The sequence below is a fragment of the Diadema antillarum genome, unplaced genomic scaffold (assembly GCF_040938485.1).
Source record: "Diadema antillarum isolate AM-2024a unplaced genomic scaffold, OU_Dant_1.0 seq00001860_RagTag, whole genome shotgun sequence".
In the NCBI taxonomy this organism is placed as follows: Eukaryota; Metazoa; Echinodermata; class Echinoidea; order Diadematoida; family Diadematidae; genus Diadema; species Diadema antillarum.
The window spans coordinates 459,460-486,192 of NW_027272531.1; the positions used below are offsets into that span (position 1 = coordinate 459,460).

Sequence of the window (26,733 nt, forward strand, 5' to 3'; positions counted from 1 at the left end):
TCAAATACATAAAATTTCACTATTTCCACCATATCTATTGAATGCCTGAAGATATTTTCTTGAAACTTAGTGTATACATGTATTACCCAATTAAGATTCTCTGGTGAAAGTTTGGGTCATGAGGTCAAAGGTCAAAGGTCAAAAGGTCAGGGTCAAATACATAAAATTTCACTATTTCCACCATATCTATTGAATGCCTGAAGATATTTTCTTGAAACTTAGTGTATACATGTATTACCCAATTAAGATTCTCTGGTGAAAGTTTGGGTCATGAGGTCAAAGGTCAAAGGGCAAAAGGTCAAGTAAAAATATTGAAACTTCTTTTTTTTTCTCTGTACCTTGGAAAATTGTTCAAGGTAGCTTCATGGAACATAGTATATACATGTACTGACTGGAAGTGATTATCTAGAGAATGTAGGGTTCATGGGGTCAAAGGTTAGGGGTCAAATGTCAAGTGCAACACTTCAAAATTTTACTATTTCTCTCATATTTATGCAATGCCAGCAGGGTTATTTTTTTAAACACTTGGTGTATGCATGTGTAACCTAATAGAAATTCTCTGGAAAGTTTTTTTTTAACTTCTTTTATTGCTTCAAAGGTCAAAAGGTCAAAGATCAAGTGAAAGTGCTGAACTAACTTTTTCCTTCATATCTCGGAAGTGGCTCAAGTTATCTTGAAACTTAGTACATATTATGCATGTTCTACCTGAAAGTGATTATCTTATGAATTTTAGGGTCAAGGGCCAGATGAAAATGGTAACAATTTACTATTCAATTCAGAAATTGCACTTTTTCTCCACACCTGTACCTTGAAAATTACTCAATGCCTAAATGTATGAATGGGTCAAAGTCAAGTTAAAGTCCTTAAATCCCTAGATACATGCTCTCCTATTCATCCAATTAAACCTAGGTCAAGGAAGGTGAACATTCAACACATTTGTGACAAACTTGTCATTTCAATATTTTGCCAATTTTGTGAAAATGTAATCACACATTGTCCACATGTACTATCTAGACCTATTGGGAAAATCATGCATTATGGCGGAGGCATACCAGTCGCCAAAGCGACATTTCTAGTTAGGTATTGAGTTATAGGTATCACGTTGTAGAGCTTGATCTCTTCTGTGTTATGGTGTTGATTTTAAGTTAGTTTCATTTTCAGTGAAATGTTACAATTCAAAACCACAAGGGTACTGTTTACTTGATATTTAGAACAATGCTTTATGAATCTACCCACTTTTGATTTAATAAACTTTTTATTTCATGAAAGCGGATTGTTTCATTTTTATTTATGCCCAAATCTTAGAATGCAATAGCGCCTTTCTGGTTCTCAGTTGACGATATGCGCATTATGCCTTTATTCGTAGGGAGCTACATTCAGCAACAAGTTATTGTCGTAATACATGCAGCAATGTATTCTACTCTGCTGTTAAGACTTAAAGCTGTTTATGTTGAGCAGTCAATGTAACGCTGTCCCCATCCCAACTTTAGATCTAGTCATGAGCTAAGGACATCAAAGTAAGAGTGTGAGATTTTTCAAGGCCAGAGGGCGACATTTGTGCAGTGCGGCGGGAGCTCCTTATCTCCTGGCTGGATGCTTGCTAATTGCCTGTAATGACGACTGTTGATAAGGACACAGAAAGTGTGTTCTGGCAGGACCAACGGTGAGCTTTCTGCTCAGGCGGCCACAGAATGTTTGGGTCAGTCTGGATTCCCTGGCATGTCCAGAATGGACGATCTGTTTTGGTTTGCGGTTAATGAGCCAGGTCTCAGCCCACGACAGAGCAGGGCTGGTTCTGGAGACATTTGCTGTAGACCGTGCAGTGCTTGGATATATTGAGTGAAACTGGTGTCTTCTGTTTTTGTGGAAGTCATATTGGACGTCCGTGCATGAGAGAAAATGACTACGGTGGAACCTGTTTGGAATTACAATGTGTTCCAGCCCAGGGTTCATGCAGCAATCAGCATGGCTGTTTCAGTGAGTACAACAAGGCAATAATTTGCGGGGTAGTTCAAAGTTTGTCATGAAGAGGATAACATTTCATCCTTCCCCGTGCGGTGTCAGGATCTATTTTGTCCTGACGGTTTTCTGCAGTCAGGACAAGCACTTCTTTGTCCTCTAATGAACATCATACAAACTTAATGGGGTTTTGGAGGTAATGTTTTCATGATAAAAATGCACAGATGGCCTTATTTGTACTTGACAAATGATGCTGATGCTGATGCTGATGCAATGGTGAAGTGATGGTGATGATAATGGTGATAATAGTGATGATGATGATGGCGATGATGATGATATGATACTCATCATTATTTTTTTTTCACTTCAGATCTACAATAATTGCAATGAATACTGCACAAAACAAACAAGAAAATACCATCTGGCTTCTGTGTAGCACCTAGTGCTGATAAACGTAGCTTCATTAACCTAGCCTATCAGAAAAATATTAGTCTGTCTATCAGCAAACTTCATCACGGTCACAAACCTCTGTATGGTAGAGTATGTGAAATTTGGATACTTTATCTCTGTTTTATTGTCAAAGAAAAAGAAAAAAAGAAAGAGGATACCTGAAATTGATATTCATGTAAGAGTTCTGTTATAATAAATGTTTTTTTTTATGTTTTATTGAAATCAATTCAAAGAACAAGATTTACATTTGATTATAAGTGACTGTAACATCTATGGCAAAAACAACATCAGCAAAAAAGAAGAAGGAAAAAATGAATAAATATATTGTTATTGTTATGTTAGTATGCATGTGATGTTATTTTGGCTTCAATGCTATTGCTCAATCAGAGTCAAAATGAGGAGAAAGAATTCAAGATTGCCGAGCTGGAGACAGAGGCGTCCACCTACACGGAGCAGCTGGAGGAGCTACAGAAGGAGCTGGCAGAGAGCAAGAAGAGGGCGGAGGAGCTGGAGACGAGAAGCAAAGAGGGGGAGAAGACCGGGGCAGAGGTGGAGGAGCAGAGGAGGAGGGTGGGAGAACTGGAGGTGGAGCTAGAGGCACTGCAGAGGGGCAAGGGGGAGGCGGAGAAGAAGATTGACCATCTGGTGAGTGCAAGTGGAAACAATTATTCACTATCTTTTTTTTTTCATTTTTCTTTTTTTTTCAGATATTAACAAAACAAAACAAAATTATTGCCAAGTTGCAAGGTAGTTACAAATATTTATTACTGTCTTTAGCAAAATGCAGTCCCTGAAGAATTCTGCACCTCAGAGGTTAAGTGATGTCTTTGTCAACAATTTGATATATATAAATATAAGATATTTATATTTTCTCTGTTTTCACTTTCTTGTAGTTTGGTTGTATTGTTATGACATGGGGATGCCATTGCATCAGTTCTTGTTTTGCATATGTTTGTGATATCATATTCTGCTCTGTTTTTTTTTTTTTCAAGCAGTTGTGCGCTGTGACATTTGCATTCTAATGGCAGTTTGATGCATCTAGTGTCACTAACAATGTTATCCTATCCTAAAACTCTTATCAATTGGTAATGTTTCATCAGTTGGTAATGTTTTATCAGCTGACAGTGCATCCTTTGAAATAAGTAACATTAAAGTTGGAACCTATCCTGCTATACAGTAAACTTCTGGGACTTGCTTTATGGAAGAGTTTAGATAGTCTTAATGATCCTTTTATGACTGTTCTCTTGAAATGAACAGTTTAACATGCCACCATGGTTTGCTTCACTGTTTTGTAATTGACAGGCCATGAATTTACACTGAAGCATTTGTGTGGTATATCTGGGAAATAGAAATAATATGTGCAATCTAGAGGAAGACGGGTATGATTTTCAGTGTGAATGTATGGACTTTCATTGAGTTGTATTTCCTTTTTGTTTGCAGGCAAAAGAATTAAAGACTGAGGCAGAACAGAAGGAAGAAAAAGAGAGCCAAGTTTCAGGTGAGAAAAGAATTGGTAAAATCATCACAAAATGTTGCATCTTTGTTCAGTATTAAATCAAGATGTAGCACTGTGCTTTAACCCTAACAAGACTGGGGGGCTTTTGGGGCCCCCCTCGTCATTTTTCATGATAAATCTGTAATCTCGTGCCACAACATTTCATGACTTTTCTTTAAAGTCTTGCGCAACTTTTGAGACCCAATTCGTGACGCCTGAGTACGTGGTTGTAAAGTTACACAATATTTTGTAAGTGCATGTCAGACCCAAAATTGCTCAAAAGCATGATTTCATGTACCCCCCCAGTCTTGCTAGGCATTAAAATAGCCCAGTCTTTTTAGGGTTAAGGTTTAGCATTTCATATTCTGCAAAAACAAACAAACCTGAGAATAGCTTTCAAAGTGTGAACAACTCCTTGTCGTCTGTGTTGTCATATGAGACTCATGTGAGGCAGCAGTGAGCTTTTGTGGCATCTACAATCAGATTTGAGATTGTTCCATTCACATGATACAGATTGTGACCTCATACTTTTCATTGAATTCAGTAGTGATATTGAGCTATTTAGGGGCTTTGATGCGATGAATGATTCCTCTGAATGTTTCTGTTCGCACTAACATTCAGTGCAGCCCAAGCATGCACATACTATGTCTTGCGTCACTGGACAAAGCACTAATAAGCAAGGATACTTGTGAGGAATGGCTAGCAGGCTAAGAAGTAAAAGTGTGTATCAGTTGGAAAATAGATATATTAGTGCAAATTTGCCCATGGTGAGGTATACATTAGCATAGAGCAGGTGGATTCGTATGTGTACAGTTAAATCTTACAGAGCGTTTCGACACTGACATGGGAAATTGAACTAATTGCATTACGTAGAACCATTGCAGCTTGAAGTAGTTTGTGATTTTCAGTGTCTTACTTTGATGTGATTTGATGTTTTCAAATTATCTGTATTGATCCCTGTTTATTTGTTTGTTTCTTTTTTATGAAGAATTGAGCAAGAAATTAGCCGAGGAGGAGTCTGCCCGCACCAAGCTTTCATTTGATGTACAGGGACTGAAAAATGCCTTATCAGGTCAGGATGGAAGTTTTTTTGTATGTTTGTTGTTTGTCAGCATTTGTTGTCATTCTGAAGAATTTAGTTATTTTTAGCACAAATGTTTTGTCAGAATAATATGATATCCATGTGATACAGAATCTAATTGATTGATTTACAGAAGATATAAACAGCCACCACTTACAGAGCTTGGTAGACCAGCCATCTGTAGAGAAACTTCATAACCATGTTATAACCAAAACCATATGACTTTTAGTGAAGGACAGGTGTGAAATGTAAGTGAAATTTTGCCGTGGTGATTTGGTAATGGCAAAAACATTGCACGTGCTTATTTGTGGAAGAAATGCAAGTATTCATATATTCCAAGAACTAATGTCAATGTAAACAAGTAAAGTCAGCAAAATTGTCAGCAAAGGTGGGCAGAACAAGACACTTCTGGCCTTTCATGAGGTTAGACTAACAGTCCAGTCCTATTTTATCTATATTTCATTCAATGAAGAAGCTTTTTGTGTTTACCAGGTAATTTGTGACAAGAATTGTTATGAATATTTCTCTGAAACTGTTTACCAGTAGAATTCATCCCATCTTTGAAACTGCGCATTATGATAGACCTAATCATGCTAGTAAATATCGAACTGCTTACATCTTGCAACATTGGTTAGAACCAAATTTGACTCATTTTTGTTCTTAATTAAAAAAAACACATGATATCCACAGATCTTGAGCGGAAATGGCAAGCTAGTGAACAAAGGTGTGATCAGCTGGTAGAGGACAAGAAGAAATTGGTGAGACATCCTCAGAAGAACTTCTGCACTCATCATGTCTTTAGTCAAAATATGAGATTCACTTGTGTTTAGTGGGTAACGTTGCATGACTGCCATCAAAAGCATATTTGTCTGTACCTCCGTGCCATGACATTCACTTCTACCATGACAACAATAGAAATAATAGTGGTTATTATTATGATAATTTAATACCAGTAGTTTGATGGCAGTGTTGCACGTGCAGTGGAAATATGTTTTTCCCAAATTTCTATATCAGTATCCAACAGCCATTATATTACTGATATACGTACTTAGAGTGCTCCATAAAAAGTGATACAAAGTTTTATTCAACCATCTGCATATGTGCTTTTCACATGTGAAATGGATATGTGCATTTAACATATAAAGTGTATGTTTGGAAGTGAAAACTAACAGAAGTAAAGTGGAACGAAATGAAATGAAATTGAATTTAATTGTGTGACACAGTTATGTACTTTACTTCAGCCAGAGGGAAATAGGCAATGCTGTAAACTAACTTCACAACTTTGTACATACCATTTTGACTTTCTCTTCAAATTTCGAGATGTGGAATATGTTTCTATTACCTAAAATGATGATTCAGTGTATATTACATCACATCTTCAATTGTTTATTGCTAGTTTGAGTCAGTATTTGTTTGTTTGTTTGTTTGTTTGTTTATTTTTTGTAAGTTTCTTTCGTGCTGTGTCAAGAGTTCTGTTTCTATTTGCAGTCCTGTTCAAATACATATGTACACATAGAAGATGCTACAGTATATTTCACACATTTGATGACTATTGCTGCTGGCTGCTAGTGACTCACAAAGTGTTATTGTTGTTTGAATCTGCTTTGAACACCCTCCTTGCAGGAGAACGACATTGCAGAACTCATGAAGAACTCTGGTAACAGTTCACAGCAGCTCGTCATGCTGAATGAACAGATCAGAACGAAAGACAGGTAAAGTGATACCTTACACCAGAATTGTGTTCAAGGTCATAAATGCTTTGATTTAAAACAGGCATGCAATCAGTCAATGGAATTACAGGTGACTCTCTGTCATTAATAAATAAAAAGTAAATATGATATAATTGCAAACTCATCGTTTGCTGTGCCTTCATTCAGTCATCCAAAATTTGAATCAATTTTTAAAGTATTATGTAATCATGTTTGAGATGGAAATGCAACAGAAAATGGTCGTATATTCAATATTCTCTCTCATACAAACTTCTACCCCTTGGCCCCCCCCCCCCCCCCAAAAAAAAAAAAAAAAAAAAAAAATCTCATTATTGCGGTGAGTTTGCCTGTCCAATCCATGACATTTTTTGTGTGCTTGACTCTTATCAAAATTAAGATATTAGTTCAGAGAAGTTGTGTGTGAGTTCATTTTGTGCCAGACAAATTTCCAACAAAAAAAAAAAAATCATTCACTCTTCTTTGTCATACCTAACATTTCAGAAATCTCAGAATGTTGCAACTAACCTACAATAAAATTGTATATCTTGTACCCACATTGTACCCTGTGTACTGGTTATATTCAGGGTGTTCTTTCCTTAAAAGGGATGGTACAGTATTGGTGGAGATGAGAATTGGGCTTTTAACTTTTTGCGAGATACCAAGAAAACGCTTATGATATAGTACAGAGCATACCATCTTAAGAGGAATTCAAAGTTTATTTGATGAAAATCAGGTTTGGAATGACTGAAACATCCAAAAACAAAGTAAAACAAAGCGATCATAATAAAGTGTAGGTCCCGCACTTTATTAGAATCGCTCTTTTTTGGATATCTCAGCCATTTCAAAACCAATTTTCATCAAATAAACGTAGAATTCCTCATAGAATTACATGCTCTTTCATATTTCATAAGAGGTTTCTCATTATCTCACGAAAAAATGTTAGAAACCTGAAATTAGGTCTCAACCAAAACTGTACGATCCCTTTAATATCACTCTCCTCCTCCTCCTCCCCCTCCTAACAATCTCAGGAGAATCGAAGACCTCCAGTCCAGTCTCTCCGAGGCCAACCAGAGCATAGCCCGGCTGACAGACCTCGTCAGCCAAACCAAGGAAGAGGCTGAGGAGGAGTCTAGGCAGCAGAACCAGAAACACGAGCAAGAGCTGCAGAAATGCAAGCAGCAAATCAGTAGCCTGGTAAGTGATGTCACTGATGATGTCATTGATTGCCTCTTGTTGCCACAGTGATTGCCTAGCAACCAGACATAGCAGTGTGATGCTTTTAATTGAATGTATTATTTCTTTGATTTTACCACTTTGAAATGTTTATCTGTTTCTCCTGAGAATAGACATCCAGGAGGCAACTGTATGTTGAAAACAATTTTGTGAACTATATGTTTTCTCTCGTAAACTGAATGAAGATGATCTTCATGACGTCTAATTTTAGTGTTTCTTTGAATAGTCTCATACCTTCAGCAGTCAAATGTAGTTGTGTGTCTCTGATGAAGTTTTGTGCGTCATTTATTGAGGATTTCTTGTGTGATCAAGTCAGATTTGTATGTGTTATTATATTGTTTTATTGTCTTACATAAGGCAAGATCTGACCTTGAGATAAAAAAAAGGCCAGATGTGCACACTTTACTTTTTATTCAATATTTGCAAATATGTGATTTAGCATTATATGTCTACAGCAAACTGAAAGCTACATAGTGCAGCTCAAATGAAGATTTGTGATACGAGCTGAAGAATACAGGAACTCTGAAAAAGCTGCCACCTGAACAATGCCTTAAATATGTACATTGTATGAGAGCCTGTTTTACAAATGGCCAAATACATAATGTACAAAATCCTCTCTGCAGTTTGTTACAATTCAATGTAGAATGTGTACATGAAAGCTGGATTTCATGTAAAATTTCACTTTAACAGGAAATATAGCTCAGCTGCAGCAGGAAGATAAGAATGAAAAGAAAATCATTCTGAGACTATTTTTGTCGTTGTACAAGAAAAAAATAAACATGAAATGTGACCAGACATTGCCAAATCAGCAATCACTCTGACAGGAGTTGAAGTAGAGAGGTCAGTTATCTGAATACATAGAGTTAAATGATTGGTAATTTCCTTGATACAAGTCTATCTTGCATTTTATATTTACTTTCCATATAGATATCAGCTGTGCCCAAATGCGCTTGTATCAGGACTCAAAAGAGAAAAACTATGTTGTGGTATTACAGCTCTCATTGATACGTGGAACAAAGATGATTGTTCTAGCTTGATTTCAGAGCAGCATTCCTGCTATCTTGAAGGGGGATTGCTTGTAAGACATGACGCAAAGATTGGCAGTGAATGAGTTCCAAGGAGTGAATACTGACCAGTTTAAAGCCACACTGCTGTCATAGTGTGCTGCTGATCTTGGTTTTTATCTGGTCACACCTAATGAAATCATTGGCATGCTTTTGCTCATGTAAAATCTGTGTATGTCATCCAGTTCAACAAAGTGCTACATTCATAGTGTGTCAATATTACACAAACTCATTTGGACACTCACGATACCAAGTATTATTGACCCATTGCTTCAAAGGACCCTCCAAAGTGGAACGGTTTTGAATGGAAGAAACCAATGCATTCATTTTTGGAACATTGGTAGGCTTATCTAAATGCTTAATCTGCTTTCACTTGATGAAACTGCAAGAAAAAATGCAAACAAATATTGAATTTTAAGAGGAAGATTGTCACATACATCGTGACAACTTGCGAGAATTATTCATGATGAGTTTCTTTATTTGGGGACTAGTTCCTATTCCTCAGAAACAATTTTTTTTTTTTCAGTGCAGTCAGCTTTTACATCATAATTTGCTACTTAAAGTTCAATCCATAGAAGCAGCTCAGATCCTGCACATAATGAATCCTTATATAAAAGAGGATCCCTGTGAGTGATATGTAGTTTGGTAATTTGACGACTTTGAGTGTGGCGCTTTGATAGCAGCAAGTTCAGTTTGTAGACATGTCCTGTCAGATGTGTTGTGCATTGTGATTAGTGCATGCTTGCTCAGAGCGTATTGCTCATCTCTCTGTGTTATCTGCATCTTGGGTCTCGTGAAGTTTTTCAACGTCGTGTCGTATCGTGTCTTAACTCTGTGATACTTATTTTTGTGTCTCTCATGTTATGTGTGTGACATGCATTGTCTTGTACATGTGTTCGTACCGATTTCATTTGTGTCCTGTCCGCACTCGTCGTAACACCCTCGTTATCGTGTTATGTGCTGTGTTGTACTGTTCAGTTCTCGTGTTGTGCTTCCTGTAAATGGTGAATCACAATCCTTCAGGGCTTAGAGAAGTGCTGCCTAGCTTGGCTTCTAGTTTACCCTCCATCCTAAGCACCATGATCCTCAATTATATATCCCTGATAAGACTCATTCTTCTTGTCTAGTCTGTCTCAATGCTGTCTTGGCTCAGGCATCACTTGCGGGGGGAGTTAAGGGATTTTCGTGCAAGGCATCTTATCTCGTTGGGGAACAAGAATCGGGGGAATCTTCAGACTCTCAGGATTCTCCACATGAAAGCTCCTCTTATTGCCATGTTTTTAGTTTTTAGTACTATGTGTTTGATTTGAAAAGCTAGTCTGTGATTGTAATCTCATGGCTCAACTGAAGTAGGTCTCTTCCTTGACCTGATTATTACAATCCTACAAAGTTTAACCCTTTATGTGCCTAGGCACTGATATAGCTTTAACTTGCCAAGTGCTTTAATTAGCATTCAGTTTACCCCTCTAAACTTGACCTAATTATAAGTTAGCAAGCCCACTCAGGTGTTGGGGTGTGTCACAGTCAAACAAAAAGGCATTTTGCAGTTAGTTTCGGGATGGGTGGGGGGGTGTTTCATAAAGCTGTTCTTAAAGTTACGAAGGACTTAAGAACGACTGGTGATCAGTTCTGATGTGCTATACTTATCAGAATTTCCATAATTCAGCACAAGAACTGATCACCAGTCGTTCTTAAGTCCTTCGTAACATTAAGAACAGCTTTATGAAACACCCCCCAAGCATCTCTGTCAGTTGGTAAAGATAGCACTCCAGCTGGTATGCCATTCATCAAACAAAGCACATTATGGGTTAAAATCAAGTTTAGTGCCATACCCAAGAGAAGAAGTTACAAACCAATTGAATTAGATATCACTGGCAAATGAAGATAAATCTTTGATATTTGCCATTTATGCCAGCATTTCACAAACACAGTATCTTCACGTTTACTCTCTAACACAGCCATTCCTACCCATACGTTCTGTTCATGTCGATGACGTTTCTTAACCTTACTAACAACATTACTTCATGTCTGGCCAGCATGCATGATACATGATGCATTATTATTCTTACCATGCAACCACTGTACGCACACTAACCACTGTCTGTTAAGATGACATCACAAAATCTCTTGAATGCAGTCTGTCCAGTAATTGTGCACTTACTAACTCCAACTGATATTCAGTCATGCTGTTTGGGTGAAAAAAAAAGAAGAAAACAAATGATGGAACAGTTTTGTATAACATGTGAAATTAACCTTTCATCAAGCTTGAAAGCAGTAGTGAATAAAGATTTTCAAGAGAAAATGTAAACCTTAATAAATTAATGTTACAGATTTAGCATTGGTAATTCAAAACTTGCTATGTTACATTAAAGAATAATCTGTTTTACATAGATGAATGTAATCATACAGTGGTATACACTAAAAAGCTGCGGCCAATCTTAAAGAGCAAATACATGTTGATTTTATTACTATGTAGTATTACATTATTTAAGGCAATGAAGATAAGTTTAACACCAGTAATTTCTATTAAATCAGCTCAAAGAGTAGCAAAAAAATTAAGATAATAAAAAGTGTGCAACTGATTGACAAATTACCCTGCATCAACGGAAGAATTTCATGGATTTGAATAATCAAAAGTTTTAGTCTGAAGTGCAAGTCCAGTTCCCCCCCCCCCCCTCTCCCGTTAGGGTCATACTATCTTAAGAGATTTGTATTATCACCAGAAGAAGAGCAACTATGAAATAAAGATGTCGCCATTTCATCTACTACATTATCATGTTAACTTTGTCCTCGGCAGTATGGCTGTAGTAAAGACACACATGTACACATATTTCACATGCCGCTGTGTGCTTATGCCCCACCAAGAGAAATAGCAGATATGCTAGGACTTTAACGTGTAAACATTAATTTGTTATCAAATTATTTCAACTGCTGCATTTTCTTTGTTTATTTTCTCTTTTTCCCTAGGTGAAATAGCCCCACCCAACTTTTAGTGCACATTCCCCTCAATGTTATTTTAATTTTTTCTATTTTTCCAAGTTCAGTTAAATTTCCTTGTTAGACCAATTTTTCAAAATTCCTCTCTTTTTTTATTCTAGTGTCTAGTAGTACTGCTGCTTTCATTGATTTCATATTTTGAGTTGCTCTCTTTATTACCGTATGTTGTCTTTCCTCTGTGTATGAGTGTTGATTGTTGTGCGTCTCTTGTGCAAATCTTTTTCCTGTGTGTATGTTTTGTTTTCTGGATGTCGCAGAAGAGAAAAGAAACAATATTCATTAGTCTGTGTCACTTCATTCATATCATTCCTCCATAAAAGATGGAATGGTTTTCATTTCATGATCACCTTGTTGCCTAACATTTGTATGTCACTGCCCATCAAAATGTATTCATAAATATAGCTGCAAAGAAAAAAATTGTTCTGTTGTCCTATGTGCTTTCATTTTGACTAATTATTGTCCATCCCTGTCCTGTGACTAAAACAAAAAGCTGCTCTCTTATCGATTAAGTTTATTTTGTATGATTTCCAAGAATTATCATTTAAGTTTCTCCTGCTCTATGTGCCCATGTTGTATCAATCCACCTCTCGCCCTTCCCCATTCCGTCCCTCCCGTTCTGTCGTGTCCCCCCCTTCCCTTTAAATGGAACTTACCCCCCTCCCTACAAACACACAAACAACCTCAACCCCAGCAAACTGAGTTGCAAACCAGTCAGTCAGAGACAAGGGGCATACGAGAGGAGATGGGGAGAGAGCTGGCCGCGGTCCAAGAGCGGCTGGAGGCGGAGGTTGAGCAGATGAGGAGGGAGAAGGATGAACTGGAGAGTAAGAAGAGGAAGATTGATGCCTCCCTGGAAGAGCTTGAGGGCAGGGTCAGAGATATGGAGCAGAAGCTGCAGACAATAGAGGTTTGTTCATGAAATCTCAGTAACCTCTATCTACATCATGGTTCCTGGGGATTCCCCCCCCCCCCTTTTGTCTTTCCTGTTTATTATAAACACAGAGATGCCAACCAATACGATTATATTTAGTATGATAAACAGAATGAAATAAGATACTTCAATATCACCTCGTGAAAAATACGGCTTTCTATCTTTCAAATATAAAAGCAAATCAAGCCTTTTTTTAACATCTGAAAACTGTGGAAAACCATCACATAGAAAGACGTGCTACAAAATTCCTGTAACCCCTACAAAAATTTTGAACAATGAGCCAAATAGCTAGGAAATACGCAGATGCTTTACAGTTTTTCTCATCAGTGTTGATGAAGAAGCAACATTTTGCTTGCCCATTTTTACCCGGGAAACATTTTACTGGTACAGTTCCAACGGGCGTGTAGTGGTGTCAAGATTTCATGAAAATTTCATTTTCCTCGCAAAAATGTGTGGTTCTGTTTAGCATATTCCGTTTGCTTTTTTACGTCAAGAAGGTGGCATCTCTGTAAATGAACATTTTGTCAAAATGGCTTTGAAAAATGTTTTGCTCATTGTAGGAAATTTAGTTGCTTGATGATGATGTATGTCTACATCAGCCACAACTACATTGTATGACAAACCAATGTGTTATCAAGCAAGGTTGATTAATGGTATAGTGCGTGTGCACCATGCTACCAGTGTTTTCTGCAGTTTGCATTTGAATCTAAAAGGATATTAATCCAATATTATGTTCACATCTGTATATTTCATAGGCAGAAGAAAGAAATTCAAGACTTCAGTGATTAAGAATATGGAAGATAGTCACATCTGAGAGTCAGTAAAGGAATTCATTGTGCTTTGTTTTGTATTGCCGTATTCAAAACTAAAAATTTAACTGCAATGGCATCAATTGATGATATGAAAGTGGGGACGACACAAACCGATGATGTTTTTTTTTGTGTGTGTGTGCCATCACAGATTTGCAAGCAAAATAAATCTAATAACAAGTAGTGATGTTTTCTCTCTTATAAACTTTAAGGCAACTTGAAATCCATCTCAAAAGAGATTTGGCCTGAAGCTAACTATCAAAGTCGATCAGACAAGAAGTAAGATTACGTTTTGCTGGTCATCGAATTTGCACCATGCAGGAGGAGAAGGTATCTCTAGAGGGCGGCCTCCAGAAAGCCACAGAAGAGAGGGACCGTTTGAGGGAGGAGCGAGATGTGGCGCTGGCCGAGAAGCAGCGGCTGATCTCGGACAAGGCCGAGCTTGGCCTTAAGCAGGACGAGGCTGAGCTCAAACAGAGACAGGTCCAGGACCTGCTGGACCGAGAGTCTCAGGCCAAGATCGACGTAAGTCCAGCGTGCGGTCGGCTGTGAGGGGCAGGCTTACCCACCAAAGTTAGAGGGGAGGGTCAAAGGACCGCCCCTTTTGCTAGACTTGCTACCACCTGCCGCTTCCCAGCCTTGCCGCGCGTCTGTGTCCTTTTTGCGCCGACATCGTGGCTACGCTGTAGAACCTGCCTTCGTCTCTGTCACTCACCCTCTGTCTGTGTTCATCCCGAGTCCAGTCGATCTGTGCCTCTCTTCTCCTCACCTCTGTCCAATCGTTGCTCATCTGTGTCAGACCTATGAACTCTGATTGTACAATCTGTGTCTCTTGATCTCCTAATGTAGTCTTTGTACCAGACTGTTCTCATTTTTCTTATTCTTCCGCATGTGTTTACCTTATGTATAATGTATTGTGTTGACTTTATTCTCTGTTTGTCACGTTCTCCCTGTCAATAAACTCTGCTTTGTATCACCTGTGTCTGTGTCTCCAGGTTTCATGGAGAGTCAGATGCCTCTTGTGTGGTTTGTTGTACTCTGTGTGTCCTGTGGTCATTGTAACCCCTCCCCTCTTCCCCCCCCCCCCTTTGTTTTCAAGTTCCCTTTTTTCTCATTCTTCATTGTTCTTGTTGTTTTTTTTTGTCTTTTCCTCAAGCCATAGTATTTGTCACTCCCACCTCATGTTATTTTCCATATCCCTGACTTCATACTCCAGCATTGTCTTTTATATAAAAGTCCTTGGAATGCAGCTCAGTTTTTGTTTTTAGTTTTTTTATTTGCCATTTTTCTGCATCTTTTATGAGTTAAGATTATAAGGCTGTTGTAACGCTTTTATCACAGTCACACTTTGATAGAAAATATATGTACGTACACTTTTAACATATCGGTCCAAAAATGCCATTGTCAAAACACATGCATGTTCATATCAAAGTTGAGTTGCTACTTGTTAACTTTCCATGGCAGTTCACAGAGTGGATTTTCACATTGTGCTCATTGGCAGAGAAGACCATAAGAGCTGTAGTTTTCTGTGTGTCTGGGGCCAGTGCCAATGCCGATATATAAACCAAATTAATGCCAGTTTACATATTTCTCTCTCCCATATATCTCTCCTGCCTCTTCAAAGGATGTCTCTCACTTTAACCATATTGTTTCTTATCTTATTTCTCTCTCCCATTGCTTCCTCTAACTTTTATCTTGGTATACTTCCGCTGTTGATATTTTGCGATGACAATTTGTGTATGTATTAATATATATGTATGTGTATTTATATCTTACTGTATTTGAGGAACTCACCAACATGATGAAAATATATGTTGCCACCTTGTGTTCATGTTATATTTGACATTTACCTGTGAGATGTTGCAGTGAAGGAATCATTCCTGATAGCATTCAGAGTCCCGTGGTATCACGTGTTGATTCGGTGCATTCTTCCTGCAGGCCATCAAGGCAACGGAAGAAGTGAAGGCCACCCTGGAACGAGTGACGTCGGAGCGAGACAGCGCCCTCAAGGAACGGACGGAGGCCCTGGCCCAGGCACAGGAGCGGCAGATGAAGCTGGAGACGAAGACGCAGGAGGCGGAGGGACTGCGCAAGGAGCGGGCGGAGACGCAGGTCCTGGCCCAGGAGCGGCTGACGAGGGTGGAGGCCATAGAGGAGGAACGTAAGATGCTACAGAAGGAGCATGCGGAGGCCAAGAGCAGGGCGGAGGTCCTGGAGAAGGACTTGGACGAGATCCGGCGGGAGAGGACGGAGGTGACCGCCCAGGCCCAGGAGGGTAGGATCAAGCTGGAGACCAAGGAGAAGGAGCTGGAAGGACTAAAGAAAGAGCTGGAGAAACAGAGACAGAAGGAAGAACTGATGGCTCAGGCAACCAAGGAGGGAGAGCAGAGTATGACTGACCTTCAGAAACAATTGTGAGTTCTTCTCGTCTTCTCTTCCTTCTTCCTTTGAAATCTTGTTGCTTTGATGTTAATGATCTTTCCAAACACTACAAGCTTTCATGAAATCACAAGTGTACTCTGAATTTAGGGTGCGTTCGAGCGCTCTCCTAAAGCGAACTGTACCGTACCGTACCCGCCCCAGAGGAGCGCTCGAACGCTCCTAAAGTGTACCGTACCGTACTGTACCGAGCCAAAAGTGGACCATTTCCCGATGTGCTCCAAAAGCGTACCACTTCCCGATGTGCTCCAAAAGCGTACCAAAGCGTACCAAAAGTTCGTTGTAAAGCATGCGCGTATCATGCGCATACGTCACAATGCAAAGACATCATTCTCTTTGTTCGGGACAGCTGTAAGTAGGTCAAGCGCAAGGTGAATGACATTCTTGCTGTAAACAAGCGTGACCTTTTCTAAAAACAGCTCGTGAGGTACGCTTTCTCAACAGAGCGCTCGAACGCTCCAAAACTGGCACAGTTTGGTACGGTACGCTTTAGTTCAGTTCGCTTTGGTTCGCTTTAGAGCGTGCGAACGCACCCTACGTCAAAACACTATTATTATGTGCACAGGATCACTCATGTACATTATCTCTCACTTCTCCCATTCTCTGATAAGCAGCCAATGTTTATTTTCAGACATATGTCACGTTATTCAAGGGCTGTCAGGACAGAACGTTTTGTCTTGCAGCATCTAATAACCTCAGAGAATCAGTTGTGCTAGTTATTCATTTATTTATTCTTTTTTTTTTTTTGCTGTTACACCTTTATAGCTTGATAAGCTCACTATGCGAGGTTTTGAAAGTACAGTGACAGCAATGTGTACAAGTATGAATAGATGAGGAGAGGTAAATTCCAATGTGACTGGACTTTCCAAAGTAGAATAGTCCAAATCAGAAAGCGAAATCAAAGTGTGAAATGTGTGCCACATTTCCTGCTTCTACGTATGGTTTGGTATCGATAGACATAGATCCATGCACATGTTGAAGAAGGAAAGATGACAAACAGTATTGTGTGCATTTCAGCAACAAAGCTCATTCAGATTAGTGGCAGCAAAAAGTCACTCAAACTTGACAAGCTTCTGTGTTTAAATGATATATTAGTGCTCATAACAAGAATGACAACTTAACCCATTGTGTACTTTGAGTACTGATTAGCACAGAAAACCCCACCATATATGACCCTGCACCTCAAAACCAACAAAAAGTCGCCAGACATGGATTTTTAGTTAAGACCATATTCTGAGAGAGCAGACTTTAAGCTTTAAAATGATGTATAACTCAAATCAAATGGACTCTCCTAACCTATCTAAATATTGGAAAGAAAGCACAAACTCAGGAAAAGTGTGAACTGAGAAAAGAGGCTCTGAAGTACAGTGTCTATTCAAGCGCTTAATCCTTACCAAACCATGCTGGCTGTGCGATGAATGGGACAAAACAAAGGAAGTAAACCACAAGACTAACAACAGTGAAGGGATTATCAGATTTAATTGAAATTAAGCATGCCTCATTAGCACATTCTGTCTATAATTAATGCCAACTTTCAAAGCAGTAGCACTATCCTTTCAAAATCTATTAGAGTTCAAAGTGAAGAGTGTGGACAAGGTTTTTCAAAAATGAAAAAGGGATTCTAAAGACACACCTAATCACACTATTCTACCAAAAATGTTCGAGATAAACTGCTAAAAAAACACACTTTCCTGCCCATTTTATGATACCAAATTTTAGTATAATGTAAAAGAAGACCCGCTCTTTCAGAAAATATGAAAAAAGTCAAGTTCGGCTAGGTTGACCCATTTCACTTATTTTCAGTCCTCACACAAAATCAGTGTGTGCGACTTTATGTTCGTTTTGAGGTGCACGGTCACATATACCGTAAAGTTCCGTGTATAAGACGCACCCGTGTATAAGACGCACCCCTACTTTCGGACCTAAAATTAAAAAAAAAAAAAAAACACGAAAATTTCCACGCAAATATTGCGTGTGTCATACATATTATTTCAGCTCAAAATTTCCCTAGAATGCAGCATGTATTTGCTCTATTTTATGTTTCCTTTTATACTTTCTTTTAACGGTATTCATCGGACATCGGCAAAATATGGAAGACGCAAAATGCGAGACTCATCTCGGTACTCACTTGCTATTGTTTCGCCTTTCAATCGTGGTACATGTGTCATGCATATCGTACTCATGAATGTACAGTACGATCTTTGCTGTCATACACAGCAGAGGGTGTCTCGCATATTGACGCATGTCAGACTGGAAGGTTCATTACGAAAAATAAGAAAAACATCAACAAGTGTAGCAGAGGATCTTACGGCAATACGTACGGTGCGTACGGTAATTACACTCACTGTTGTTTCGCCCGGAGGGATTACCAGTAACATATTGTCTCTTGTACCATGCTTGTATGCACAGTGCTAGCCTTTTGCAAAAGGCAGCTCGCTATAATTTCAGCACACGCACACAGAGAGCAATGGACTTGCACACACAGCGCGCAACGGGCAAGCGCGCTTCGATCCGATCGCTGTGTGCACGTGAGTCCATTGCAAAAGCCTCTCTCTGCAGCTAGCTGCTGCCTTTGCCAAAGGCTTGCTATACACTAGCTAGCTAGCTAGCAGTGTAGCTAGCTATGCTAGCTGGCCTCGTGAAATGAAGAGCAAACGAACGACATGGATATGCATGCATGCTTCACACATCGTTCATATTTACGGTGACATAGTGTCGATCCTACTCCGTATTTTACAGCTTTTGTCTATGGCCGTACATTGATAAGTTTTACGGTATCGGTAATTTAGTAATGATACCTGTACATCGCGTATTCCAGCTACTAGGTTGGCTGTTGGTAGCTTGGTAGACTGTCATCGGTAGCATACAGCAGCTCTGTTACAGCTGTTGTCCATGGCCAGATTGATACATCGTTACTGCACAAGGCCGATGTAAGTTTATCTCGTATTTGCAGCTTTTGTGCGTGTCCAGATTGAAAGATCGCTCATTTATCCATAAGTTTTAGTGATTGCTTACCTTCCAAACGTCGATGGGCATACATGGCCCCAAGTTGGCCTTATAAAATTGGGTGTACATGACAGATTTTTTTCCGTGATTCGACTGTACCCGTGTATACGACGCACCCCCGATTTTCAATGTTTTCCGATGAAAAAATAGTGCGTCTTATACACGGAACTTGACGGTAGCCCTTTACCCACTGTCCAAAGTCTGTGGCACAGAAAGGGTTAAATCATGTGGACCTCTTGTCGTCATCTAGGATCGAGAAGGGACAAGATTTGGAGTTATCAAGGTCACAGGTGGGGCAGCTGGAGGAGAAATCCTCGTCATTACAGAGCCAGCTGGAGGAACTTCAGAGGGTATCGGATGACAAGTTGAGGCAGGTGAGTCTATGCGAGCCCTGCACAGTGTTTCAGCACATGCCAGTACAGTGTGGAACATGAGTTGTATTCAGGTGTGAGTTTCTTCACGTTGTCTCCCTCTGCCCGGAAAGCAGTTAATGACAGGTTCGAGTCCCACTGGTTCCTTTTTTTCCGACATGTTTGTTAATTTACAGATCAGCAGTTGCGATCTGAACAAATTTAATTTTTAGAGGGAGACAAAGTGAAGAAACTCGCACGTGAACCTTCACCCCTCTGAATAATATCTTTCTTTCATGAGTTGTATTTTTGAACAGATTATCAAACACTTCACAATTTTGCTCTTTCGTTCTGTGTGCCTGTATTTATCTCTTAAGTCATCTTTGTCTTTTGTGTCATTCACTACATACATAGTATTGTTATTTGAACTTGTAAGTCTGAAGTGATATATGTTTGTATAATCCCCTCAATTTGAGCTCTTCCTTTAAACAAAGAAAGCAAAACTTCCGAGAATTGTGTTTGACGTAAAAGCAAACTGCAAGCAGAAGCAAAAAGTTAAGTGCTGCTTTGTTGTGAGTTATAGCTTCCTGTATTGATAAATTTAGTGTATGACATGCCATATTTTTATACAAGAATTATCATGCAGGTATCGTGTGTGTATTTAAGTTAGCACAACATAGTGATGCTAAATCTTTTTTGGCCTGCTGCCCTTACATACACAGATGGAGCAAAGCATGTCTGAAATCAAAGCGTCCCTTGATGCTGTTAATGCGGAAAAGGAAGCAATTGTGAGCGAGAAGAGTGGACTCGTAAATAACGTGCAAGAAAAGGACCAGGAGTGCTGCAGATTGCAGGGAGAGGTCTCGTCTCTCGAGCAGAGAGTCCAGGGCTATGAGAGGCAGCTGTCCGAGTCCCAAATGTCGTCGTCCAGCGAGAAGGAGGCTCTGGACAATGAAAGAACTAAACTGACCGTCCAGGTGCAGGAGAGGGAGCAAGAGTGTGAGAAACTCAGGGGAGAGGTGGCTGGGCTCCGCTCCAAGGTGGAGGGGTACGAGTCCAAGCTGAGCTCGCAGGACTCTCTGTCGAAGGAGAAGAGCGAAGGGGAGGATGAGAGGACGAGACTGACCGGTCAGATCCAAGAGAGGGATGCGGAGAGCACCAAGCTACGAGAAGAGGTAGCAAGCCTCAAACAACAAGTAGAGAGCTACCAATCACAGCTTGAGATGGCCAAGGATGTGTCGGCCCAGGGAGAGGACAACATCGGGGTGCTGCAAGCTCAGCTGTGAGTACTGTAAAACCAAACATTTTTTTGCGTGCATGAAACTTTCGTGAATTTTGTGAGGAGCCACGATTTCTGAAAGTGAAATGTTCATAAAAGTTTGGGCTTTACCATCCAGTACATAAGTATCCTCATAATTTTTCACTTTTTGCAAGTCTTGAATATTTCATGCCGCGAAAAAGGTTGTCTGTTCCAATTCATAAAAGTTTCATGCCCAGAACGTGCATGGTTTTGATACTATCTGTTGTCAAGGGAACGCCAGTATGAACAGTATGAATCCCTTTATGAGTCGTATAAAATTGTCTGCGACAGTGCTTTCACAGGATCTTCCATATTTCCACCTCATAATCTGATCGTGCTTACTTCTTCGTAAAACAAGCTGCAAACAATGCTCTTGTCAGTTCGGGAAGAGAATAGCAAAGACTGACATTTATGGCCTTTTGCATTGTACTCACATCATATTTCTAAGCCAAAGTAAACAGAAGAGATTGTAAAGGAAGTGAGAAGCACCTTCAGTGCCAAATTTATGTGAAACATCATGTAGCACTCTGATCATCATTTGAGTCTGTCTTATTTGTGTATTTTTATTTGAAGAGGTAATGTATCGGCATACAGAGATTATGACACAATGTTAATACAATTGGTAGACAAAATAATATCTTAATTGGCCATTAAGTTTTGAATCTGCCACAGGACTCATTGTGTGCCACTTTATTCTTAGACGGCAGTGCATGAATGCTGTTGGAAAACATTGTGGTTTTCAAGTCACACAACTTCATATAGAATCATTTATTCTACAATTGCAGTATAGCATAGTTGTAGAGAAAATTGTAAGCTTTGCTTTGATGTGAATTTTATGACACATTGACGCTTTCAATGTACTGTGGCATATTGTGATTTATTGATTGGTTTGTGCACAGTGCTTCTTTTGAGCAAAATATGCAAAGTTGACAAGTTGTCAGCTGTGTTTGGCATGCCAAAGGTGGTACACAAAGAGTTTATGCTCTCTTTTCTCTTTCTTCCACAATGGTCCTTCTGTGTGGTCGACAGGACGGAGGCAAGATATGCCTTGACCACGGAGCAGGAAAAGGTGAGCACGCTGGAGACTGAGAAGAGTAACATCCAGCAGGACATCACGGCCTTACAGACGGCCAACAAGGAGAAGGAACAGGTGTGTGCTGGAGGAGAACCTCAATATCTAGTATCACATACATTGTATTCTCACTGAAGGAGAATACCTTAATATCTGGTATCACACTCCACTAAAGGAGTACCTCAATATCCAGTATCTCCTACAGTGTGAGAAGACTTGCAAGTAATAATTTCAAAAAACAAAAACAAAAAAATTGAAAGCAATACAGATTAGTATTTATCCCTTTAGCTTTTGCTTTCTGTAGTTTGTAGTGCCACAAAGTCAGTTTATATCAGCCCACTCTTCCTTTTGTCCATTTGTTGACATTCCCTTTAAAATGCTAAAGGTTTACGAGATGAGTAAGAAGAGAGAGATTCCCGAGTTCTTGTGTTGAATTTTGTTTGTAATATTAAAGCAATAGTGTTTAGATTTCAATGGTATTCCAATCAGCTGTGTCAGTGTAAATATGTCAAGTGCAGTTCATACATTTTAGTTCTCGTATGCATACATGTACCATGTGCAAGTACTATCATTCCATGGTAGTTGCTGTGATTAAGCACTACCTGAGTCCAACAACCTGGCAAACTTTCAATCATTTCACCTTCCGAATCCTCCCAGTATCTTAAAGGTTTCCCTCAAGGCTGTTTAATAAAGAGCATCACTGATTTTTCTCAAAATGAGAGTTTTCAAACGAAAAGTTTTGGTTTACAGCTTACTCTTGAGTCAGAGACTGCATTCATGAACTCCTGGCTGCCATTTCTGTGATAGTAAAGTTGCACCTAAGGGTTTTGACTAAGCTTTACTACCATTATTTTGCATTTATAACTTTAATCCATGGGACTTAATGTCAGTGATACATATTTCTCTCACCAAGGCAACTAGACCAAACCAGCTATGTTTTGATTTGTAAGAACCCCTATTTAACTTCCCTTCCCTACAAGACTTGTGTTCTTTTTGACATTGATTGTCCCTCCTTTCTTTTTTTCCATCCATCCAATGCACCTGACTATCTTCATTTCTTGTTCAATTTTCTTGATACTGATAAACAGTTGGCACAGAGGAATGCAGACTTGAGCAATGAGCTGGAGACAGTCACGAACCAGTGAGTATTGTTCAAGGAAAAGAATATCTAGACCAGACTCTAACCAAGAGTTTCCCTTTTTAACCCGTTGAGGACAAGTCCCGAGTATACTCGGGCAAGCGTCTATGGGAAATACGTGTTGTAGCAAACTCAAACTATCCTCAATGGGTTAACACGGCTACTGTTGAAGATGGCACCAGCTACACATTTTTTGTACTTAACCGTGGTGAAAGTATATGGTACTCTGTTTTCAGAGTAGTCAACATAACATGAACCAACTGAATGATTAGCCAGCCATATTTGCTTCTTATGTCGCTTGAAACACACACACAAATGACATGCTGAAAATATAAAATGGGATGCGTTGGAGATTGTCTATATATAAAAAGTCTAGTAAACACTGAGATGAGGTGAATAAGTTCAGCTTAAAAATGCCTCATTTGCTCATGCATTGAAATCTCTACATTGAATGAAGTTGATTGTTAATCCAAAACAGTAAGTTTGACTTTAAACCCATCTAATTTCCCATGGAGAAGAAGAAGGAGAAGAAGAAGAAGAAAAAAAAAGAGAAGTGGAGTTTGAAAATGACAGCTGAAGTCAAGTAGTGTCTTTTCATAATTTGGTGCAGTTCGTCATTGCAAAGGTGATGTCAAGTTCAGTGTGGTCAGGATGTGCTTTTGTTCATTAAACCCTTTGCCTACGAAATTCTAGTTTGTACCTTGTAAGGTCAATGGACATTTCAGATTTACGGCATTCAGAATAGGGAGGGGATTGGTTGATATGGAAGTTCAGTGACTGATCCTGTTGACGTCAGCATGATAGCAGTCATCAGTCAGTTGAGGAATGAAGTAGACCGTTCTGACAGAAACCTGTCACAGTGCAGTTGACCTCTGGAGCAGCATGGCTAGAAGGTCAGCCAAATCTAGCAGATTGAAACCATGAAATGTTACAGAGCTCTAGGAAGTTGGAGAATGAGAAGTGTTTCCTCTCTCATAGACTGACTCCTTCCTGATTCTCAAACTCTTTGTGGCTCCATAAAGAAGCCAAGTATTTGCTGTAGAAAGCTGGGTCTGTCATCTAGCAAAACAGTTTATAGAGTGTGATAGGTCCTCGGAACAATTTACTTACCTTTGTTGGACCGTTGGATGGGATATCACAGAAAGTTGCAGGTACAGTTATTTGTGAGTAACCTTTCTCTTGACCGATTGGATTGTACTAGTACACAAAAACAGCAAAATGTTGGTATGTGATGGTGACTTGCTTATTACCAGTAGATGTATTTAGATGTTGGAAAAATCTTGAGACCAGACTATGAGTGATACACTTTTTGATATCAGTGTGGTGGATTCATAATTAACTGTTGCGAGGAGTTGCAGTATTTTGATATAAAGCGTCCACAATGTCTCAGAGATTGCTTGAGTAATCGAATGTAAACATGGATTCAAGTAATGTGTTTCAAAATATTGTTATCGGATACAGCAATTTTGGAAAGAACTTAAAAAGAGGCCTGTGTTTCATCAGCAGGCAGGGAAGTGTGCAAAGGTTTTTGACAGCATCCTGCTATCACTCTGAATGCAGCCTAACCAGTCCAAGTCTTGTTTTACTGTAGAGAGTACAAAAGTAGACAACTTTGCACAGAGCTGAACTGCAATGTTGATGAATATGCTGTCTACTGTATCATTCTGCAAGGCTCTCACAAACTGTGAAACTATCCTACACCGTTGTTTCAGTTGCACTACATAATTTGCATAGTTTTCTTTTCCCACAATGCATTGCATAGCTGTGCCTACTATGACTAGCTGCTTGTCTAGTAGCACTGAGTTGTTACTCCACTGCATCAGACTTTGTATCAGCCTTTCACCTAATACGTTGACACTTCCTCTATGGTGGATTTGTAAAATTGTGACCAGATACTTTTCTTAAGGAGGGAAACCCACAAGTGCTTGTTGTCCTCTGTCTTAATTTTGCATCACCACCCTTTTTCCGTCACACAGGCTGGAGTCGAGATCAGCTGACTTTGAGATGGAGAGAGAGACACTGCAGAGCACCCTAGACTTCACCCACTCAGTGGTGGCAGAGAAGGACCGGGAGATCGCCCAGTACAAGCAAGAGGTGAGTGGTAGGCAGGGGAGAATTGACACCGAGGGGTCTGTTTCATAAAGATGTTTGGATCATTCTACATTTTGCAATAAGTGAACTTAAGATGAATTCTTTCTTCTGCGTTTCAATAGCTGTTTAGTATTTTTCTTGGCTGCAGTATTAGTGTTTGCATTTCTTGCAATCTATTTCAAACCTGTTTTTTTAAGACAGGCCCCACAGAATGAGACATTATCCATGAAAAATTGTCTCATTCTTTCTGAATAGCTTCTTTTTTTCTTTTTTCTTTTTTGGTCCAAACAGTGACTAAATTATGAGAATAAGGAATGTCTTGACTTAAGTGAAATGTCAACCTATCTGCAAATAGTAACACTCTTTATGTACAATCTGTTTCCAATAGCATTTATGCACTGAGTAGGACATTAAAGTACATTATAAATGACATCGTTTTCTACAGAGACACAATGTCTATGTCTGTACACAGATTCTCTGTTTTTGTCCGCAAAATAAAAAAAAAGAATCATTAACTTTTGAAAGGATTTCATTTTGTATTTCTTTCTCTCTTTTATGCCGTGTGAGAGATTTTTCATGCCCTTTGAGCACTCAAACTGAATGGTAAAGGGCATTCATTCTAAATATCCCCCAATTACTATTACTATTACTTCAATAGTCCTAATTTATGTCTGAATGTACAGGACAATGTTTGAAATTTCAATTTGCTGCTTTTATGTGATAGACTTTGCAGGACCGTGCAAAGTGTGTGTGACTTCTCAAGATTCATTATAATGCAGCAGACAAAGATATGAAAGTTCATGTTTGGGTTTTATGGTTGCCATTTCCACTACAGGAAGTGACTCAGGCAGAGAGATTTCACTTGTGTGTGAAGCTTCCTGTACACAGATTGTATTCACTGTTATGATCACCTGTCTTTTTAAAACCTGCATGGGATATATTCCAGCTTGCCAGAAACCAGGGAGAGAGCGCCCTCACAGGCAGCTACAAGACAACCATCGCCAAGCTGGAGAAGGACAAGGGCAGCCTACAGCAGCAGGTCGCCGACCTCCAGGCAGCCCTAGTGTCATCGCAGCCGACCACCACTTCGCACATCGATCTCGATGTCGACGGTAGGACATCATCTTCCTTTACTGTTCACAGAGAATCACAAGCCCACACCTACTTCAGCGAACGATTTTAACTTCCTCAGTGGGGTGTCACACAAAACATAACAGAACTTCAACAACAACAATACTAATGATAATGATATTAAACTTAATCATTCATTGTGACAGGAAGAGGCGTAGGAAGCAGAAGGAGAGCTATGGGATTTTCATCCACAAGGTTTTCAAGGTTTTAATTAAGAACACTTTTCGTGTAATTGAGAGTGAAGCAAACATATTCTTAAGCAATTCTGCTGGATCAGAAGCCACCTTACCCCTCTATGATGGGCAAAAAAGTGAAAACAGTGCAGATGTGTAAAAGATAACTGTCATGGCAGTGCACATTCTGCAGTCAAGTGACATGAACTGTCCAAGCAAGGCATTATATACCAGGGCCCCATTTTATCAAAAGATAGAATTAATTTTAAGTCCAGAAAATCAATGATTAATCTCTCAAATCAACT

The 26,733-nt window shown here is 39.4% G+C and overlaps 1 protein-coding gene across 1 annotated transcript in view; it reads left to right on the forward strand.

The window, feature by feature from the left end:
• LOC139712815 (uncharacterized) overlaps positions 1-26,733 on the forward strand; it is a 112,632-nt gene that overhangs the window by 81,277 nt on the left and 4,622 nt on the right. The window contains exons 12-26 of the mRNA XM_071624607.1: positions 2,797-3,054; positions 3,850-3,907; positions 4,893-4,976; positions 5,676-5,743; positions 6,609-6,697; positions 7,723-7,888; positions 12,680-12,895; positions 14,050-14,253; positions 15,667-16,142; positions 19,424-19,547; positions 20,246-20,805; positions 21,853-21,973; positions 22,984-23,036; positions 25,010-25,127; positions 26,071-26,236. Coding sequence (XP_071480708.1) covers positions 2,797-3,054; positions 3,850-3,907; positions 4,893-4,976; positions 5,676-5,743; positions 6,609-6,697; positions 7,723-7,888; positions 12,680-12,895; positions 14,050-14,253; positions 15,667-16,142; positions 19,424-19,547; positions 20,246-20,805; positions 21,853-21,973; positions 22,984-23,036; positions 25,010-25,127; positions 26,071-26,236 — 2,761 coding nt within the window. The remainder of the gene's footprint in view (positions 1-2,796; positions 3,055-3,849; positions 3,908-4,892; positions 4,977-5,675; positions 5,744-6,608; positions 6,698-7,722; positions 7,889-12,679; positions 12,896-14,049; positions 14,254-15,666; positions 16,143-19,423; positions 19,548-20,245; positions 20,806-21,852; positions 21,974-22,983; positions 23,037-25,009; positions 25,128-26,070; positions 26,237-26,733) is intronic.